The sequence below is a fragment of the Heptranchias perlo genome, chromosome 27 (genome assembly GCF_035084215.1).
Source record: "Heptranchias perlo isolate sHepPer1 chromosome 27, sHepPer1.hap1, whole genome shotgun sequence".
Taxonomy (NCBI): Eukaryota; Metazoa; Chordata; class Chondrichthyes; order Hexanchiformes; family Hexanchidae; genus Heptranchias; species Heptranchias perlo.
This window is the reverse complement of record NC_090351.1, coordinates 33,390,844-33,408,167: the sequence shown is the minus strand read 5'-3', so window position 1 is coordinate 33,408,167 and position 17,324 is coordinate 33,390,844. Positions and strand designations below refer to the sequence as shown.

At 40.6% G+C, this 17,324-nt stretch overlaps 1 protein-coding gene across 3 annotated transcripts in view; it reads right to left on the bottom strand.

Moving 5' to 3' along the window:
* Window positions 1-17,324, bottom strand: part of LOC137344559 (AMP deaminase 2-like) — a 126,065-nt gene that overhangs the window by 25,015 nt on the left and 83,726 nt on the right. For all 3 annotated transcript variants that reach the window (XM_068007602.1, XM_068007603.1, XM_068007604.1), the window contains 5 exons: window positions 15,532-15,673; window positions 13,659-13,748; window positions 13,095-13,224; window positions 10,427-10,621; window positions 288-419 (listed from right to left, as the gene is read on the bottom strand). In XM_068007602.1, coding sequence (XP_067863703.1) covers window positions 288-419; window positions 10,427-10,621; window positions 13,095-13,224; window positions 13,659-13,748; window positions 15,532-15,673 — 689 coding nt within the window. The remainder of the gene's footprint in view (window positions 1-287; window positions 420-10,426; window positions 10,622-13,094; window positions 13,225-13,658; window positions 13,749-15,531; window positions 15,674-17,324) is intronic.

The window sequence follows — 17,324 nt, the reverse complement described above, 5'->3', positions numbered from 1 at the left end:
CATTGCACCACAGAATGGCATGACAAGGGTTTGACATGTGATTATCCATGCATTAACTTTCTGATCTCAATCTTTGTCACAAGAAGTAGCTCAATGGAAACCATGTACTCTGGGCAGCTGGGAAAGGGGAAATAAATCAATGGGTTGCCTACATCCATCATAGATGGTGTGTGACAAATTGAGACCAAGAAAGGGGTGAGATTGATACTTTTATTTTAAAATATTAAAGTAAACAAAGGGAAAGAATGCAAAACTCTCGTGCTCTTTAAAGTCACTGCAACTCTAACCTTTATAATGTGACCGAAATATTTGCCTTCAATGTAATTATCGGTCTTGATGAAAATCTCACGAAGAATCGATTCCCCAATAGGATTGTACTTGGCGTTGAATTTATCGAACCGATGAAAGGTATTTCGGTCCTAGAACACAAAATCAACATTTAGGAAGTCAAAACTCTGATCTGCTACCAAGGGTGGGACATAGACATCAACCCCCCCATTGAGTTTCCAATTTCATCTGCATTAACTATGAAGCAATATTTGCCCATTCTGCACCCAATGGAAGGAACGCACGCAGATAATTAGGGACGGAGTAGTCACCACTGAGTTGTTTCTTGTTATTGCCTTGTGTGCAGCTCAAAAGCGACAAAGGGCAGGGCACCTGCCTGACTTCTCAACTGAGGAGAGGCACAGTCCGGCCAGAGAACAAAAACAGATAACCGAACAGTACAAGAAAGCAAAACAATTGTGGAATTCAAGTCTGGGGTGTGGCCTGTCACCAAACAGAAGGACATACTTTGTGTCTTGGGTTTTATTCCATTTGCTTTTTATGTATGTTCAATAGTGTACAAAAGGTATTATCTCACCATAACTGGAAAATACTAATTATTGGTCATTCCGCAACATAGTAACTACCCAAGAGATGTTTCAACAGATGACTGTGCTCCACTCAAAGCACAGTTAAATGGAAAATCTATGAAGTAACACAAAGTTGCAAAGGGCATTCTCTGCTGGTCCAGAGTTCTCAGGTGGCACAGAATATGCTGGCAAATGGTGGTTTTATTACATTTGCAAACTCAGCAGGCCAGATGGCAATGCTTCCAAGGAGGCCATCTTGAGAGATGAGTTATCTTTGTCCTGTTGTCAGCTAGCAATACTCCTTTACTTAACTGTGAAACAGCTTGATTATATTTCATACAACAGTAGTTCTAAGATTTAATTTTAGTTTTTAAAATTAATTTTCCCTAACACCCAGACTTTAAAATGATCCCTAATCAGTTTTCATAGATTTTAACCGACAACTGACAGATTTGCCAACTTGAAAGAGGTTCTGAAATCTCACTTTCTGCCTTCTCTTCTTATCCAGCACTTCAAAATGTCAGTCATACAAATAATAGTTATAATCATATTTTTTAGTTATATCTTCTCTGCTGCCCATGTGGTCTTCAGCCACCAGCGGTGTCTATTTACCCCTTTGGAATCCATGCCAATCCACCTCCCTTATTTCCCCTCCAGATTTTTTTGGTGTCTCCTATCATCTAAGATTTGTTGCATCTCAGCTGCACCCAGGCAGAAAATGTAATATTCATCATTATTTCTCTCCTGATTAATTTACCAGTATTTAATTTCTAAAAATAAAGACTGACAAGTTTCCAGGCACTGTGCCCATTTGGCTGGTGACTTGGGTCTTATCCCACCCTTCAGTCCCAACCTCAGTTACCAGTGGGGGATACAGCATCTTACCAATTGCTTTCAGAGTCAAGACCATTCTGGCAACAAGTAACCCCACTTATAATATTACTTAAGCAAAACATATTTTCAACCTTTTTACGATTCAATTTAGCCCTTAAGTAGAATTTATTCTCATCGTGCTTTTTAGCATCGGAGGAAATTCTTCTATTAAAAAAAGATACACCTACTGTAAGGAGCAAAGGTAACTAGCTACTAATATTAGCCTTTGCTCACTATTATCCCTAACAAAGGAGTCAGAATCTGACTGACAGCAGCCTTTACAAAGTCAAAAATCAGCCACTCCTGCACAACCGCTGATCACTCACGCACAAAATAAATAGTAAGTCAATGTAACATATTTTCAGAGCGTTATATTTTAGTATTAAATACTTTTCATCAGGGAATGGAAGCATATCAAAACCACTGTACAGATAAAGAAGTTTTTTTTTCTAAATTTCTGCCCCCTTTCACCGTTTTGTCAGTTTCCACTCCTCTAATCCCTGTGCAAAGCACGGTTCTCCAAATGTATCACGAGTGTCCCTGTTCCAAAGCATCTCTCTGAGCAGCAGGTATAAACTACACACAAACAGTATGGGTTGTGTTGCCCTTAGAATCTCCCTCAGAGCCTCTTTGAACTCCTCATCTATGATTGGAAAGACACCTTGTGGGGATTCGTAACAGAGATTTAAATTATGACGGTGGCACGATAAGCTTGGAGGGCAAAATTAGATAATCACGAGTTAAGCAGAGAGACGAAATTCACACAGAGTGGAGGAGATATTGGAATTGCCATCTAGTACAATTAATGTCCAGTTGGATATATCCTTCAAAACATTTCATATTTCTGACAACATAGGGAGGACACTGGCCTTATTTGTATGTATATATTACAGGACAGAGTTTGCAGTATGGTAGTGCACCACATTAGTCCTCCAACAAGCTGTGGAGCAGAAAAGGGTGGTTTTATTTGCCCATGTTCCTCCAATTGGAGAGTTTGCAATCTCAGCTGTATTAGGAGAGACAAGCGGCAAGTGGAAAATGGGCAGTATCTCCCAGGAAGTCCATCTTAAGGCCACTCCCACTTGTGCAGCTTCCAGCAGGCTGCTGAGAAGTACCAGAGAATGTCACAAAATGCTTTCAAATCTCACTTCAGTTTAGCTATGCTATAAAGTGGTGGTTGAATTTTGTTTCAACTACTAGTGTATTTCTAAGGAATTAAACGAAACGGATTAACTCATGCATCAGGTGCTTTCAGCAATATACACGGTCAGTCATCCAAACTGAAAAGCATCTGCACTTTGTTCAAATCTGAAAATAATGGAAACGGCTAAGAGCCCAATTATAATTAAAGGTCAATAAAAGTAGTGCTTTCTACAGCAACTAATGATTGACACAAAATATATTTGTTTCCTGCTATGAAGTGTTACTTTTGCAGCAGATTCTGAAAATTACAAGTTACCTCTCCCCATCACTTTGTAACTTTAACGTAAAGCTCTGTAAACCAGGATCTCTGTAAAATGACCAGCCATGCTCTCTGCGATGTAGGGCAGTCTAGTCAAACCAAAGAACAAATCTCTGAGCCAGCTAAAATTATCATGTGCTGAAAGGTTTAGCTTTTTTTTAAAAAGATAAAAAAATTACTAGATAAATGAATTTGAACAGCCAAGCCCCACAGTGTAGGACACCATAAGGTTGAAAAGGTTATGAAGGCATGAAGAGTCAAATCAGGAAGTAGTAATTAGATGACCTGATATCTGGGTTTCAAACATTGTAGGAGGAAGGAAAGGCTGAAGGAGATAAGAAATCTATAATTTTGAGGTTCTGGGAGAGGAAGAGTTGGAGACGGAGAATGTAATGAGTCAAGATTTTTTTAAAAAATAGAAATTTGAGGAGAGCGAAAGTTCGCATGTTTGGAGTTTGCAAAGAAGAGAAGAGAAGAGGTTTGCTGACCATATTAGCACTGATAAACTGGTAAATGACCAGATAGATTGTGTCAGAGGTTGAAGGTAAGGGATGAGAGAAGGATCATTTTCTTAAATCATGTCTACTGGTACAAGAGATTTGCCAGAAGAGCCCACCCCACCCACTCCCCGCCAGATATGGGAGCAATATTAAAGGGCTTGGACTTTGGGAAAATAAGTGTTTGGCATGAAATATAAAAAAAGTTTCAATTCCATTACAGATTGGAAGAGATAACAATAAGGCCAAGAATGTCTATAGATAGAAAATGACAAAAGGGTGGAGACAAAATTAAGAGGTTTTGATTATTGATCAGACTTGCAAGAGATATTAAAAAAATCTTCTAAGAATTAAAACTAACAAGATTTTCATTGCCCTGTTGTAGAAGAGATCAAGATGTAGTGACTCAGGGATTGCGCTTCAAAAGCACTGATGGTCGTATGAAGACGGAACAGAGTAGAAGAGAGGACAGAACCCTAGGCAATCCCTGAGAAGATATGCCAACTATAGCACTGATAAAGCAATGTGAGAACAAACTAGACAACCATGAACATAGCTTTAGTAGGATATCGGATAACAAGTTTTTTTTTTTAAATGCACAATGCCAGAGGGTGTCAAAGGTTTTGCAGTTATCTACGGCAATGACAAATTAATCACCAAAGTGTTCAAGGGCAGAGTTGTAGAGGTATGTATATAGGTAACAGGATTACCGGTGGAACATCTATGACAAAATCCATACTGTGGAAAAACAGCTAAAGCAAGCACTACTTGTCTATCAACTCTGCATATTTCAGCAGGTTTCTTTCCTATGTTTCCTCTTGCCTGCTCTCCAGCTGCTCCTAGTGCAGCACCACATCTGGCCTCAGATTGGTACTAATTATCTGCACCCAAAAAGAGCACTGTACTCCAAGATTTGTTGTCAGTTTCCAATCTATTGTGCCAATCAACAATCAACCTGCTGTTTCCTTCCACCTACGGCTCCTGGTCAATTACTGCCTGCCCTTTTCAATTACATAGTGATCTCCCATCTTTCCCCATGCAAATACTCCCACTACCTCTGCAAGAGGTGAAAGTTTTGTTTCTCGCTGAAACCCAAGATGAAAATAACGTGACTAGATGTGGACATGGACAGAATAGGGATTCGAGATGCGACCCTGAATGATGCAGAAGTGCAGGTTAAAGTGAGAAGCAGCAGCTCATATATCTGTCAGAGTTTTGGATGTCTCAGGGGGCACAGCAAGTTTGTGAATATTAAGGCTCTTCTTTCTAATGGTTCGTGATGATATCATTGGAGAGAAGAAAATGCATAAGGGGCTGTCACTGATTTAGCATGAGAGCAGCCTGTAGATCACACACAACATGCCTAGTGACCTACAAAGGTCTCATTAGTATCCCCTGAACATAAGTGCATGCTGAAGATACCTATCCAATTGCGAACTAGTGGTGCAGCTATGCTGGGATTTTTATCTGCCGTTGGGCAGCTTTTCAAAGCACTCATAATGGGTTTAGGCCTTTAAAAATCAGTCAAGTCGTGCTGCAAACCAAGTCTGATCAAGTTACCCCCAAACAAGAGCAATCCTCACCACACCTCAAGCAGTGATGAAGCAGAGAGAGATGAACAGCATGGGAAAAAAATTGGACAAAATGCCAAGGAGCAAAAGTGGTGGAGGGAGAGAAAAAAAAAGTTGAACAGTGATTATAACAGTGGGATGTGGAGGAATGGAACAGGGAGGTCGAAATATGTTAAAGCTTTTCATTCACACCCAACAGATCATAATTGTATTGAAGTGAGCAGTTAAATGTATAGCAATTACTCTCTCTCTAGACTAACCAGAACTCTATTTGCCACAGCTAATTTAAACAAATATTTTGTATCTGTCTTCACAGTAGAAAACACAAAAAACATACCAGAAATAGTGCAGAACCAAGGGTCTAATGAGAGTAAGGAACTTAAAGTAATTAATATCAGTAGAGAAAAAGTAGTTGAGAAACTAATGGGACTAAAAGCCGATAAGTCCCCTGGACCTGATGGCCTATATCCGAGGGTTCTAAAAGAGGTGGCTGCAGAAATAGTGGATGCATTGGTTGTGATCTTCCAAAATACCCTAGATTCTAGAACAGTCCCAGCGGATTGGAAGGCAGCAAATGTAAAACGGCTATTCAAGAAAGGAGGGAGAGAGAAAACAGGGAACTACAGGCCAGTTAGCCTGACATCAGTCGTCGGGAAAATGCTGGAATCCAATATTAAGGAAGTGGTAACAGGGCACTTAGAAAATCATAATATGATTCGGCAGAGTCAACATGGTTTTATGAAAGGGAAATTGTGTTTGACAAATTTATTAGAGTTTTTTGACTAGCAGGGTAGATAAAGGGGAACAGTGGATATCATATATTTGGATTTTCAAAAGGAATTTGATACGGTGCCACATAAAAGATTGTTACACAAGGTAAGGGCTCATGGGGTTGGGGGTAACATATTGGCATGGATAGAGGATTGGTTAACGGACAGAAAACAGAGAGTAGGAATAAACAGGTCATTTTCAGGTTGGCAGGGTGTAACTAATGGGGTGCCGCAAGAATCAGTGCTTGGGCCTCAGCTATTTACAATCTATATTAATGACTTAGATGAAGGGATCGAATGTAATGTATCCAAGTTTGCTGACGATACAAAGCTAGGTGGGAAAGTAAGCTGTGAGGAGGACACAAAGATTCTGCAAAGGGATACAGACAGGTTAAGTGAGTGGGCAAGAAGGTGGCAGATGGAGTATAATGTGAGGAAATATGAGGTTAGTCACTTTGGTGGGAGGAATATTTTTTTTTTAAATGGTGAGAAACTATTAAATGTTGATGTTCAGAGAGACTCGGGTGTCCTCGTACAAGAAACACAAAAAGTTAGCATGCAGGTACAGCAAGCAATTAGGAAAGTGTTTGGCATGTTAGCCTTTATTGCAAGGCAATTGGAGTACAAAAGTAATGAAGTCTTACAATTGTACGGGGCTTTGTTGAGACCTCACCTGGACTACTGCGTACAGTCTTGGTCTCCTTGTCCAAGGAAGAATATACTTGCCTTAGAGGCAGTGCAACGAAGGTTCATTAGATTAATTCCTGGGATGAAAGGGTTGTCCATTGAAGAGAGGTTGAGTAGAATGGGCCTATACTCTCTGGAGTTTAGAAGAATGAGAGGTGATCTAATTGAAACATGTAAGATTCTGAGGGGGCTTGACAGGGTAGATGCTGAGAGGTTGTTTCCCATGCTGGACAGTCTAGAACTAGGGGGCATGGTTGCAGGATAAGGGGTCAACCATTTAAGACTGAGATGAGGTGGAATTTCTTCACTCAGAGGGTTGTGAATCTTTGGAATTCTCTACCCCAGAGCGCCGTGGATGCCAAGTCGTTGAATATATTCAAGGCTGAGATAGATAGATTTTTGGTCTCTAGGGGAATCAAGGATTATGGGGATCGGGCAGGAAAGAGGAGTTGAGGTCGAAGATGAACCATGATCTGACTGAATGGCGGAGCAGGCTTGAGGGGCCGTGTGGCCTACTCCTGCTCCTATTTCTTATGTTCTTATGGTAAATTTTTTGAGCTACCAGTATACATTTACAAGATACCTAGTGGATCTCTGTTTCGGATGAGACGTTAAACTGAGGCCCTGTCTGCCTCTCAGATGGATGTAAAAGATCCCTGACACTATTCGAAGAAGAGCAGGGGAGTATTCCCCAGTGTCCTGACCAATATTTACCCCTCAACCAATATCACTAAAACAGATTACTTGGTCATTGTCATATTGCTGTTTGTGGGACCTTGATATGCGCAAAACTGGCTACTGTGTTTCCTACACTACAATTGTGACTACACTTCAAAAAAAAACTTAATTGGCTATAAAGCACATTGGGACATCCTGAGGTCACGAAATGCACTATATAAATGCAAGTCTTTCTTTCTGTTAAAAATCAAGAACTGAAGATTTGAAAATTCTGAACCCATACCTTATATTTTATTCCAAAACTGGGTGAATGCCCAACTTCTTGTAAGGAATGTATCACTGAATGAGTTCATTGAATAAACAGGTAATGGAAAAGGAGATGGCTGATATTCAACTCATAATATCAGCAAATCATTCCAACGAGAGCAGAGGCCAACATAAATTTGACTGTAAAATTAGAATTAACATCTTTAAAGCTTTCAGCACTGCAAATTTGAGCACTGCAATTTTGAGCACTGCAATTTTGACGGAGAAGGAAAGTCTAGGGGTCAATACTATGAATGCCAAGTACTTACCCTTAGATGTGACACAGGTTTTTTTTGTGAACGCTGATCCCATTAATATGGCTTTTTCCACAAAGCCTTGTATTCATCACAAGTGGAATGAACACCTAGGGGTTTGTAGGACAAATGGATCCCCTTATAGCATGGCATCTACCAATAGCTTCAGTGTGATTAGTCTTTTCTCAGCTCCATTATGGATGTTTTTTATTCCCCAACCCCTCCCCCTTCGCCCCGCCCCCCCCCCCCCACCCCCGGATGGGTCTTTTCTCCTTGGAGGAGCCAATTCAATCAGATTAATTGGAAAATAAACTGGTCAACAAAATAAAAAAAAGTGCACCAGGAACACATCTAGGGATACGTACTTACTATTCATAGTACTGAGGCTCGAGTTCCCTTCTCCTTTCACAAGGAATCCATTTCCTGCCAGAATTTAAAGAAAAGTATGCCATTTACAATCTAGATGGGGAATTAACTTTACACTACTTATTTATTAAAAAAAAAATCAGAATTAAGAGTTCATCTTAAAAGCTTAGTGGATAAAAGGGGATGATATGAAGAACATACAGACCAGAAAGTCCCAGTTCACTCCCTGGTCTGCGAGAAGTTAGTTAATTTGAACTGGAGCAGTCGTTGACTCATTAGTTTCAATACCCCTGAGCTAGAATCAGACAAGGCTCCCACTTTCGACTGCTAGCCAGTAAACCCCTGCCGCCAAGTGTACAGGTGTGAATGTCAAGTGAGGACAAGATCAGGCTTGGCCACAATGCACTCACTATCTAGGCGCTCAAATCAAAGGAGACCACTTATTATACACGTCATTGGAGTACTGCATCAAGTTTTGGTCCCCTTCCATGCTGGCTAATATAGGGGCCTTGGAAAAGGTTCAGAGGACAGCTACAAGAATGATTCCGCGCTTAAAGAACCATAGTTATTCAGATAGGCGTAAAGAGCTGGGTCTATTTACTTTAGAGCAGTGTAGATTTTAATAGAGGTATAAAAGATAATGAAAGGGCTGGATTGCATGCCTGTTGATAGATTATTTCAGTTTAACAGACTGAGGACGACAAGGGGACATGCATTTAAACTACGCAGAAGTCGAAATAGACTAGATGTTAAGACGGTTTTTCCTTCACCATAGAGTAGTGAGCCTCTGGAGCACGTTGTCGGCTTGTATGGTGTGGGCTGACTCTCTGCATGCCTTCAAGAGGGAGCTCTCCCGTTGGCTGGGGCGGAGATCGTATCATATAGAAAGTTACTGGATTAAAAGTTAACGTACGCATGATCAAGGTGATTTCCTGGACTGATTTCGATTACCTGAATGGGTGGAGAGGAATTCTCCAGAGATTTTTTTTTTCCCCTTATTGGCTCTGGGTTTTTTTCCCCTCTCCCAAGAGATTATATGGCTGTGGGGGCGATGGAGGGGGGCGCGGGTAGCAAGTAGCTAGTCATGATGCTCCAGGCATCACAAGTGTGGGGCAGGTTTGATGGACCAGCTGGTCTTTTCCTGCCCGTCATTTTCATATGTCCATATTTCATATGCCCACTTGGAACGGTACCACAGGGCTGCCGATGTCTGTGGAACCACTGGTCCGCAGGTGTCAGCACCTTCGTGAGAAAACGTGACAAAGTTGAAACAAAAAAAAACAACTTTGTTTTAGCCGTAAAATTATTTAATCTTTTGGGGAAATTGTAATCCAGAAAAGACCTGTAAACTGGTGCTTTGCGTTATTGATAGGAATTGAAAGATACGAGAGAGAGAGAGAGAGCACTAACCAAATTAGTTTGCTTGTTGTGGTCAGGCAAATGAGCTGTAATGTGCTCCAGAAACAGACACGTTTTACTTAACTCAACACACGAGAAACTGTTGAGATCAACTTCTAACGCCCATGTCCTTCAAGTTTAGCCCAAGCTTAAAAATGGCAACAAAGAAACAAAAATACTGGTATAGCTGCAGCAATTCTGAATCACCAATTCAACAGATAATTTTATATTAAATACTGCATTAAGGGTCACTCATTATTTTTGTACGAGGATAACTGCAAATGTTTTCTGTTTGTCTCTCTTACTCCACTAACTTGTTATTTCTCCCTACCTTTCTTTCAGAATCAGTCCCCATTCCATACCAAAAATACTAGGTCAGTTGGTCGGCAACTTGTTTCAACACCTTTACCACTATAACTAAGGATAAAGAGATGTGAAGGAAACCCAACTGGGGAGTCGCAGGGTGAACACAAGTCCTGTCAAGCCATGGTGCGTGATGGTTTCACCAATCAAAACACAAGAGAAAAATTGACTGATCTGGACATGACTATGAACTAGCTTATAAGTGGGAGTTTAGTGTTACTTAAATCCCATTTAAATATATTACAGAAGTGTTTGGAGTGCTAACTGGAAGCAGCAGGCTCTTTGTGACCGACAGTTATTAATAGAGGTTTTGGTGCCTCATGCAAGCTACACTCCGTGCATACCGCGTGCATATCTAGCGTGTCCACACTGAGATCGTACGCTGTGAGGTGCATGTTCTCAAAGACCTCCTTCAGAGTCTGTCCTTTTCCGTTTTCCACGTGAACAATCTCATCTGGGTACTTCTTCATTGCACGCTTGATAAAACGAAGCAGGTGTTTCTGGTTCATACAGGATGATGCATGAATATGGGTATCAACCTGTTAGTTAAGGAAACAAGTTTAAAAAAAAAACATATAAAACAGCAGAAATCCTCATGAATTCACAAATAATTTACCTAGCTGCTCAGAGCAGGCTTTTTAATGACAGAGTGAACAAGAGTCTATGGGAGTCAGGCATGTGCTAATTTTTACTACAAATCTCAAAGCTTTTACTTAAAAAAAAACACTACAGTATTTACTGGCAAGTGGAGAATATTGTGATTTTCTTCTTACTAGCTGTTTGGGAACAAATGGATCATATTCAAATAACATTGCACAATTTTCTATAAATATGTTCAAATTAAATTAGATTTAACAAATCAGATTTAATTTTAAAAATCCACACATTTAGCAACAAACTAAATTTTGAACCTTTCTTATAAAGGGACCCTCTTTCCTCTCCAACCTTTTATAGCTATATGTCCCCACAGTTTTTGTATTTGCATATCAGGAATCATGTAACTAGTCTCCTGAAATGCAGTGGATGTACCATTTGAGGGACAGCAGCATTGAATTACTGGATCAGGTACATGGAAAACAGACAGCTGATGAGACAGATTTCAAATTCTTTATTCATCTTTGCAATCCATGTACTTGACTCGGCCAGGAAATCACTAAATAAAATGCAACTGAGGTTTGAAATTTTGTTACGTTCCCCCTGCCCCAGAAGCTCATTATCTTAAATTGATACAACATAAATACTAGGGTAATTTCTGGGAAGGAAAAATATACTTTTATTGCCTTTATGTTCAGAACTTCACTCATCGATCAGCTGGCATTGTGCCTTCCTCCATGGACGGAGGGGTTCTGTTGGCCAACACACCCAAAACTGGCAGGCTGAAGTACCAAAAATTGAGTACCAAAATAAAAAAGGGTGGGGGGGGGAAGGAAGCAGGTAATACAGAGAAACAGTTAATTAAAAATATTTGGGTGGCACTGTGGATTAGTGCAATGTATTGTTACCCCTGGGTTTAAATCCAGTGCAGGCATATGGGATCAAAGTGCCTGTCTGCTCGCTTTAAGGATCCTATGTGAAGTAAGGTGAGAGACAGCTTCAATTCAGTTTCCAGCAAGCCTGGGGCTACAGTTCAAAATTAACCCTAATTAAGCATTAATTGGTAATATCAGTCACAAAGGCCCAAGGAGAGAAATTTTAAAATGCCTCTCTGATCCAGCAGGGGGTGCTCATGTAGCTGGGGCTGAGGCACATGGTTGAGTAAACAGACTTGTACTCTGCATCTCGTCATGTTACCTCCCCCTGATCGAGGAGTGATTCATGCAGCCACTGGGGACCTGAAATGCAATGTGTTCCATTTCACTGCACTAACATCCTCACGTCGGTAAGTACAAAAAAAACACACCAGATCTTTCTGAACATTGTGCTAGATGTTGACCCTAATGCCACACCACTTATATAATGCTACACAGAACAAGTTTTTGATTTGGGACAACCTAGTGATGGTGCATTTAACTCTTCGAGCATTCTTCCCTATTTGTATGGAGTTCGTGTTCATTAAGCAGTGCTGAGATGAATGGGTTTATTTCTGTTAAAATTCAGTTATTTTTCTTAATAATAGTCTACTCCTGATAATTCAGTCATCTTTTGCACTAAAAAAAAATTGAATCAAGTAATTTGAATATAAATAATACAGCAAATTGGAAATTAGTGCTAAAAAATTGAATGGAGAGAAAATTTGAATCAAGTAACTTTGAATTTTTTTTTATTCGTTCATGGGATGTGGGCGTCGCTGGCAGGCCAGCATTTATTGCCCATCCCTAATTGCCCTTGAGAAGGTCGTGGTGAGCCGCCTTCTTGAACCGCTGCAGTCCGTGTAGTGAAGGTTCTCCCAAGAGTAGACAGTATTAGACTCAATGCTGTTTAGCCCGTTCAATAATGAGGGAAGGTTATTCCTACCATTCGTTTGCTGGAAGTACTTCTAGCAACAGTGCGTTCATTCAAACTGCACTGCAGCTAATTATACCCAAGCACCTGTTACAAAACATCCTCGCAAGGCATCCTTACAAGCAACAGCCAGCAGTGGCTTCAGTAAATATTATGAAAAGATTTTTTATTTATACTTATGACAACCTCTCCATACAGAAATAACCCTACAGGTAGGTATAGGTGTACCCTGTTTGTAGCACATGGCAAAGACTGGTAGTTTACCAGGACAACCAGACTCATTTGTGACATTGAGCCAAATACTATCTGGTTTATTTCCCAAAAAACACTCCTCCTTACGCATTGTATAGGCAAGATGCATCATCAGGGTCGAATTGTTGAAGTGGTGGTAAAAGATATGAGGGGGGGGGGGGGCGGGAGAAAGAGAGTATAAGGTACGGGAGAGAAAAAAGTGGGGGATGGGGAGGGGGGAGGAGTAAATTAAAGAGATATTGGGGGGGGTAAAAAAAAGAACCGCTGGGGGGGGCGGGGGCGGGGGGTTAAAAAGGTACGAGTTTTCAGTTTCCCTACTTTGCGAATATTGTAGAAATCTCGATGTGGTACTTTCTTCTGAGCAGCCAGCTCCTTCATTTCATTGAGCAAGACGTGCATCTGGAACTTGGAGCTCAGGTACTGAAGGCGTCGATAGCAGAAGGATTTCCTGTTGGGGCAAATGAAAACAGTTCTGCTAACTGCTTATCTACTCACATAATCTACAAAAATAAAATCAGTTGTATTAAAGTAATGTATCTGAAATAATTGGTTTCCATTGTCAGTCTTTTAAAAAAAAAATTCTCAGCCTGTACTTTAGGGATAAAGTCTCGCCACGATACAGAAAAGAAACAATTACAATAACCAAACATTTTACAACTTGTTGTTTGCCAGCAAGTTGACACACAACTAAATTTTATGTATTTTGGAGATTTACTCCCTTTTTTGCAATCCATCTATAAGTAACTTTCAGAGATCAATTTAGTTGATAGTTCTTTCTTCACTGCACGATGCACAAAGCTGATATCACCCGGTGAAAGTCAAATCTGTGCTGCCAGGAACAATATAATGATTACTGAGGCATTCATATTCATTTGCACTTACACTGGTCCATTGATTATCAAGGCCATTAAAACATTCATGTCTGCAGTGAACTCCTGAAGATCTACGCAAGGCAGGTCCAGTTCTGTAGACCTAAACAAACAAGATTTAAGTTCAGACACTCCTGGCTCTTTTTGTTTCGAAGTAATCTGTTCATACATTTTTTTAAAAATTTGGCACTGTTACACAACTCCTAGCAGCTGACTTAACAGTAGCACTGGCAGAGGCCTGTAGTTGAACTTTCTGCCCTCTTAACCATTGTCGTTTGGTAATCTCAAGAGATGGGGAGGAAATGGAAGGATTCCACTACCCCCACCAATACTACCAAAAAAGTTAATGTTTGTCCATTTGCATCTTGGATTCGTATTCTTCCAATCACCATTCTGCGACAACGGAGAAAACAGAGCTAAAGGCTGCTATTGATATCATTTCCACTATCAACCAGCAGGGGAAGTAGTTTCACGATGTTCAATAGGACCCCAAATCCGCTCTTCCTTGAGATGACGAGCTCAGCTATCACAAAGTGGTGGTAGCCTGAAGAAAGTAGGAAACCTGCTCCATCAAGGAATCAGTTCAAATGTGTCATAATTGGTGCTTAAACTTGGGGGATCTCCAAAATAAGAATCTTGTATCCTACTGCTAGATCTTATGATCTCTTCCAGTCTACAGGCATATTGATATTTTCACTGCAACTGGCTAATTTATTGATATTGCTACACCTATGCATTGATGTATAGAATGATATGATGTGGGTTTTATGCCATTAATTTCCCATATGGTTGGTTACCAATTTCATCTGGGCCACTGGTGAGCCCCATGCCTACGGGTGGGAAGAGAATGGCCTCTTCTAATAGATTTTGTACAGCCAGGTTACAGACAGTAGGTGTGAAGGCAGACTGCCAGAACACCAACTCAGTCAAGGAAGTATGCTGTTTCCGGGTGAAGTGACACATCACTTAAGTCCAGTTCTTGTGCCTTGTTCCTGAGGGGTGTTGAGGAGTTATCAAAAGCTAATAAATATTTTTTTAAAATCACATCTCTGGATATGCAATGCAGCTGACTATCGTCACATATCAGGCCTGCAGTACAAATAAGTTATGGAGCTTTTACACTTGTGAGGCTGAGCAATAACACATCTTCCACTTAATAGCTATCAGTAGATAACAATACATTCATCTTCATTTTGTCTCTTTCACAGAGGATACAGTACTTCATTTCTATTTGATGGAGTACTGGGGCACAAGGACAGCTCATCTATTTTTAAAATTCATTCTTGGGATGGGAGTATCACTGTCCAACCAGTGTTTGTCCTCAAAAAAAAATGGAGCTGGGCCTTCTTGAACCACTGCAGTGTTGCATTTTGATGCAACTGAGTGGCTTGCTACGGCACTTCAGTTAAGAGTCAACCACGTTGGCGTAGGACTGGAGTTACATATAGGCCATATCCAGTAAGGGCATCAGTGAAGCAGTTGGGTTTTTACGACAATCCCACAGTTTCACTCCAGTAACATAACCATACCCTATCTCACGATAAAAGGGATCCTAACTCCATGTTAAGCACTTGAGGTGTCCCGGCCCAATGAAACATGGAAAAAGAATACTTTAAAAGCATCCTACCTTGTTGGAGCTATTTTAAATATAATACAACGCTTCTAGGCGTGGACCTGACACATAGGCACCAGATTTCTGGTCTTGGGTGTCAATAAGGACATACCAGTGCCCAGAAGCATCAGAATTTACCAAAGATACTGAAGAGCATGGGCAGCTGAAAATTATCCGGGACATTCAGTACTTACAAGGATTGAAAATACAAATTTACATCAACAGATATTCTTCACATATATACTTTTTTAAAAATTGCAAGAGTTTTGATTACTTGTCCATAATATTTAATTTAGAGTACACATGGGTGACTCCATCGATCATTTTGCAGCCAAACCCAATATCCTCAGGCATTATATTTGGGTCACAGTTTTTGTATGGATGCTCCTCAGCAAATGGCGAGTGGATGGGTGCATCTGTAAGACAAATTTAAATCTCAAATAGTTTCTAATTGGTAGAATGTTACAGAATACATCATTGAGGGAAATATCTGGCCACCCTAACCACACAGGTGGTGTGCAGGTACAGTTCAATAATAGAAACACTAGTGAGAGGGAGATTTCTTCTGTGCGCTAATTGCAGCAAAACTGTAAATGTGTTTATAGAGAGAGCCTTTATAATGAGGGGCATAGATAAGGTAGATAGTCAAAATCTTTTCCCAAAGGTAGGGGAGTCTATAACGAGGGGGCATAGATTTAAGGTGAGAGGGGAGAGATACAAAAGGGTCCAGAGGGGCAATTTTTTCACTCAAAGGGTGGTGAGTGTCTGGAACGAGCTGCCAGAGGCAGTAGTAGAGGCGGGTACAATTTTGTCTTTTAAAAAGCATTTGGACAGTTACATGGGTAAGATGGGTATAGAGGGATATGGGCCAAGTGCAGGCACTGGGACTAGCTTAGTGGTATAAACTGGGCGACATGGACATGTTGGGCCGAAGGGCCTGTTTCCATGTTGTAAACTTCTATGATTCTATAATTTCACTACAATTCGCAAACAGAGAGAATCTCCCCCAACCCCCCTTAGTTGGAACAGAACTTGTACAAAATTATTGTTTCAGTTATCCAATTGCAACCATCTCTTCGTTGTACACATAAACAGAGTGATTTTTAAATAAGTTGAACATTTTAACACTAAGCACACAGCTTGCATAATTCTGGCTAATCTGGAGGCACTTTGAATTACCATTTTACGAGACATTTAAAACTAGTTACAGCTAAGAAAAGTGGCTCTCTACAACACTCTTCCAAGCATGAATTCATTTTGTCATCTACAAAAAGATTCCGAGTGAGTGTTTTTTCACTAATGGAGTGCAAAGCAGCTGTTAATTGCCATGAAGACTCTTATTGACAGCTTTTATCGCCATGTCATGTTGGATTGCTTGTCAGTGACTGAAGCTGCATGAACATCCAGCCATTCTGTCCTTTAAGTTTAGTTTATTTCTTTCCATCAGACAGGATAACTTGAATATACAGTCCCCGCTGCGTATAACAGGCGTGTTGGTGATAAAGTGATTTGCACACTATGGCCGGTAAAACCAAAAAGCGAAGAAACCGCCATATTTAGGAAATCTTCTAATTGTTAGCAGTTGCACCCAGAATCTCATCACTAAGGTAATCGCACTTTAACCAGGTGCGAACTGTTGATTGAAGACCTGACCTTGCCAGAAATCCACAGAGCCTTTTAAATTGGTAAGTACAGGGTAGGTACATATTAAACTCCTTTCCTTAGAACAGAGAAGGTTAAGGAGCGGTTTGAGAAGGTTAAGGGGACAGCGGAACGTGGGATCAGCGATAAAAGGAGGAGCGAGAGAGCGGAGCAAGGGATCAGAGATAAAAAGGAGGAGAGCAGATAAAAGGGGAGAGAGAGAGAGAACAGAACGCGGGATCAGCAATAAAAGGAGGAGCAATGCTTGGGCCCCAGCTGTTCACAATCTATATGAATGATTTGGATGAGGGGACCAAAAGTAATATTTCCAAGTTTGCTGATAAAAACAAAACTAGGTGGGAATGTGAGTTGTGAGGAGGATGCAAAGAGGCTTCAAGAGGCTAAGTGAGTGGGTAAGAACATGGC